The sequence below is a fragment of the Lactuca sativa genome, chromosome 4 (assembly GCF_002870075.4).
Source record: "Lactuca sativa cultivar Salinas chromosome 4, Lsat_Salinas_v11, whole genome shotgun sequence".
Lineage (NCBI taxonomy): Eukaryota > Viridiplantae > Streptophyta > Magnoliopsida > Asterales > Asteraceae > Lactuca > Lactuca sativa.
In genome coordinates this window covers 407,177,090-407,181,305 of record NC_056626.2, presented here as the reverse complement: position 1 = coordinate 407,181,305, position 4,216 = coordinate 407,177,090, and the positions used below count along the sequence as shown (strand labels likewise).

General features: G+C 39.7%; 1 protein-coding gene across 1 annotated transcript; it reads right to left on the bottom strand.

Annotated features, from left to right (window-relative positions):
• Positions 1–2,029: 2,029 nt before the first annotated feature.
• Positions 2,030–3,918, bottom strand: LOC111921741 (putative E3 ubiquitin-protein ligase RING1a). The gene is made up of 6 exons (XM_023917321.3): positions 3,553–3,918; positions 3,340–3,422; positions 3,096–3,232; positions 2,960–3,009; positions 2,794–2,868; positions 2,030–2,700 (listed from the first exon to the last, which is right to left on the bottom strand). Exons 1-6 carry the CDS (start codon positions 3,777–3,779, stop codon positions 2,139–2,141), a joined length of 1,134 nt encoding a protein of 377 aa, XP_023773089.1. The 5' UTR covers positions 3,780–3,918; the 3' UTR covers positions 2,030–2,138.
• Positions 3,919–4,216: the final 298 nt, after the last annotated feature.

Genomic DNA, 4,216 nt, shown 5'->3' with positions numbered 1-4,216 from the left:
TTCATAAAAGGCTCGAACCAATGCCTTTTCCAATACCCTTGGGATCTAAAGTACAAACCAGACCCTTTCATCACATAACCAACATCTCCCACATCCAAATGGGTATAAACCTTTCTTCCCAAAGGCTTAAGACGACAGATGATCGACCACAACCCTGAATAATGAAGAAATTCGAAACTGAGTGTTACATACCGCTTATCACACGGTTAGAAAAACCACCCCATTCAAGGCCTTATATGGACGTGATCCTCCCTGAGTCATAAAGGTTCAGAAAGGAGATACATTCGTTTATGCTCTAGAGGACCAACTCTTAGAGCGTGATGCGATCTTGGAAGATCTTAAGGGACACTTACTTAAAGCCCAACAGAAAATGAAGGCTATGGCATACAAGAACAAAAAAAATGTTGATTTTAAAGAAGGAGAATGGGTGTTCCTCAAGTTGCAGTCGTATAGACAACAATCCTTAACCAACAGACCTTTCTAGAAGCTAGCAGCTAGGTTCTATGGACCTTTCCAGATCACGCAAAAGGTGGGGAAGGTGGCCTATAAAATCCAATTGTCGGACACCACAAAACTTCTCCTTGTATTTCACGTGTCTCAACTCAAAAAGGCAATTAGAAGTCAAATTGCGCATCCCGCTCTTCAAGCTTAGATGACAGGGGATTTGAGGTTGGATTGGAATTCAGAATCAGTATTGGGGGTACGTGTTCAGACAGGGGAGCATGGTCAGAAAATTGAAGTATTGATTAAGTGGCAGGAAGTTCCAGAGTTTGAATCCACTTGGGAAGACTTTGTTACTATTTCAGAATCCTTTTCGGAATTCAACCTTGAGGACAAGGTTGAACTTTAGGAGAGGGGTAATGTTGTGCAACCTCCACTCAAATTCACGTACAAGAGAATGAAGAATCAAAAAAGGATGACACACGCAAGAGGGACCACTAACCTGCCAACAGGCCTGCAGAGGTAGTGGAATGGCAGGGGCATTTTGGGAAATTCTAGGACCAACTGTCATTCTAGTCTATTGGAAGGAAGGGACACCTTTAGGGGAGACATCTGATTATTCTTCATAGAAGTTTCTATTCCTGGGAGATTTGTAGCATCTCGGGCAGCTACTACTTTCTATCATTTTCATTTCCTTAATTGTATTGCAAGTTTTCTAAAGATTAATACAATTTGTTGTTGATTCTTGGATCTTTCTCTATTATTTAGGCTAAAAGAAGTTGTTATTTAGGCTAAAAGAAACTATTTTTTAGGTTACACATAATTATTTATAGCAGAATTTTATATGTTAAAAATAAAAAAGTTATGACATCTTAAAGACATTATACTAACAACTTAAAAACATGTTTTATGATGAATTTTGAAAGCTCAAAATCATGTTATTGTTTATTATATTTATTATTTATATAATTAATATATGTAATATATGTGTAATTTATTAACGGGGTCCCCATGAGGGTTAAACTTGCCCCTACCCCCGCCCCCGAAATTAAAACGGGGGTTAAACTTGCCCCTACCCCTGATTTTTTTTTAAAAAATCTCCTAAACGAAACGTGACCCCACATGAACGGGATCCGACGGGTCTTTTTGACATCCATATGTTCAAAAAATACCATCAAAATTGTTAAAAATAAAGAAATAACATGGTGACTCACTATAGTGGTTAAACCGTTCAAATTTGTCAAATCTTAGAACATTTTTTAAAAAAAAAATGCACTTGAAACCTACAATGTTTGTTCAAGAACACCAATGTTTGTTCGAAAACACCCCAAACCTGAAATGTTTGTTCAAAAACACCCCTGGCAACTTCAAAACTACATGATTAATTTTTTGGCCGGAAAGTGCAGGTTTGCCCAAGAAGGTGGTTGCGTATGACGGATTGACGGTTTGAAGTGGTCGGGTTTGAACAAAGGTTCAAGGATTAAGGGCGTTTTTAGAAAATTGGATTCAGCCATCCACAGAAATAAAAAAAAAAAAAAAAAAAAACAAACAATGCAAACCAGAAAACCATCAACAAGCGCGTACAAAATAACACAACATACCAAATCTTGAAATAAAATTAAGGAACAAAAGAAACCACACTCATCATCTTTGATTATCACAGAAGTTGTGATGAAAAAAAGCCTACACACTTTTATTTAACGACCACCACCACCACGATGGTTGCGAATACCAACAGCTCTTGATGCCATTGCCCTCAGATTCACTGTAGCAGTTGCAACCGAGTTTCTTCTCCCTTGTTGTTCAGACCCTCCAAACGCACCCATGAACTCCTCTCTCTGCAATCTCAATGCCAAAGCAGCATCCTCATCTTGCTCAGGTGGTGCCAGCACCACCACCTCCCGCCTCCTCCTCCTCCTGCTCACGCTATTATCTCCGGCTGCTCCACTGTTCAGTAACACCACAGAGGCAGGACGAAAGCTCTGTTGTTGTCTCAGATTATGATGATGGCGGTGGTTGTGGTTGTGGTTAACAGTCCTCCGCCTCCTTTCCAAGCTTAGCTGTTCTCCTTCAGGACTATTTAACGCCTCAACAACACTCCGGTATTGGCTCCTCCTCCTTGCCGGAGGGCTTTGGAGGTCAGTGGATTGTAATGTGTTTGAACCTCCGCACACCACCTTTCTTGCCTCTATTTCTTGTGGAAACAAAAGCTGTATCGTGTTCCATAGAACTGTATTTATGGTGCAAGATCTTCCGTTGCTGGAACAAAGTCACAAAATCAAAGAATCCATTAGAACTACAAATCTGTGAAGAGGATTCTAATTGAAACCTAAAATTGGTGAGGTAGTGTACCTTATAAGCTGTCTGCATTTTGGGCACTTTTTTCCGCATTTATCAGCAGCAGATCTCAGACATTTCTTGCAGAAACTACACCATTTTGAAAGCAAAATTAAAACCCTAATGTAAATCGGGTGTCTTTTTATTGATAGATTAAGATTTAAGAAGTTATGATCTTTACCTGTGCCCACAAGAAGTGGTGCTTGGTTCGAAGCAAATTTCTAAGCAAATCTGTGGAGAAAAAATAGATATGTTCAAACTGAGAGAAGAGAGAACAAAAGTGAACAGCAGGGAGATATGATCTTGCTAGAACTTACAGCACAAGAGAGTTCTTCACGAAGTCGATCAATGCATGGAATGGAAGAGCTTTCTGACGTCGATTCTTTTGATTTCTCATCCTTTTTACTGTTAATATCCACAAGAATTTTCTGTTCTTTCTTCTCTTCTACGATTTCTGTTAATTTATTATACTCAGATTAGGGCTTAATTCAAAATGTTACCAAATAAGGTTTCCTTGATGAAATGAAACTGCACCTAAAAGGTAAAAGACAACGGACTAACCTTCTCTAGAAACTTCCTCTTCGTCTAGATCAAGAACAGCCACAGGTAACGAAACAGGACTCTTCCTCTGATCTCTGCGTTTTCTGAACCACCACACATATATAAATTTTAACAACTAATTTGACACTTAGAAAACCGCAATCTCATCAGAACCATTTGAAAAGAACCGAGGAATAGATGATGAAAGTCATTGCATAAATTAGGGTTTCGTACCTTCTAGAATTAGTAGGTGGAGTTTTGAACAGCGGATCTGAGCGTCTCTTCTGTTTAGCATCACGATCCGGCGTATCTTCAACGACAAGCGACGCCATTAACAATGCTTCTTCGTCCCAACCAGCCATGGCTGCAACAGATCTAAACCCAGGGCTGAACACACAATTCCCTTTTTCTCCATTTTCAGATTGTTTTGGAGAGCTCCGTTTTGGCTGTTCATCCATCATTTTCTCAAGCTTCGGTGCTTTGTCGTGTCACAGTGAACGTACTTCCGCGTGTGCCTTTGAGAGAGAGAGAGAGAGAGGGCTTGGAGAGAGGAGATGTGAATGAATTGACATTGACGGCTGGATTTTGAATTTCTTTTTCTTTCTTATTTCACTTGTTTTAGGAGGATTCTAACGGCTAGTATTTAGAGTATGTATTCTGTGTAAGCAGATGCTCACGCTCTATGGTGAACCCTCCCATCCAGGCATCCACAAGGACCACACACAACCGTCGATTAATGGGGTATATGTATGGGCTTGCCTGATAACTGATGACTGATAATCCTGCTTGGGCTATTTTCAAGAGCATAAAAACCGGATTTTTATTATCCAAACTTTAGTTGTCCATCAAAACTTTGTAAGGGCGTAAAAATTAGCCCAATAAGATACATCGGATACTT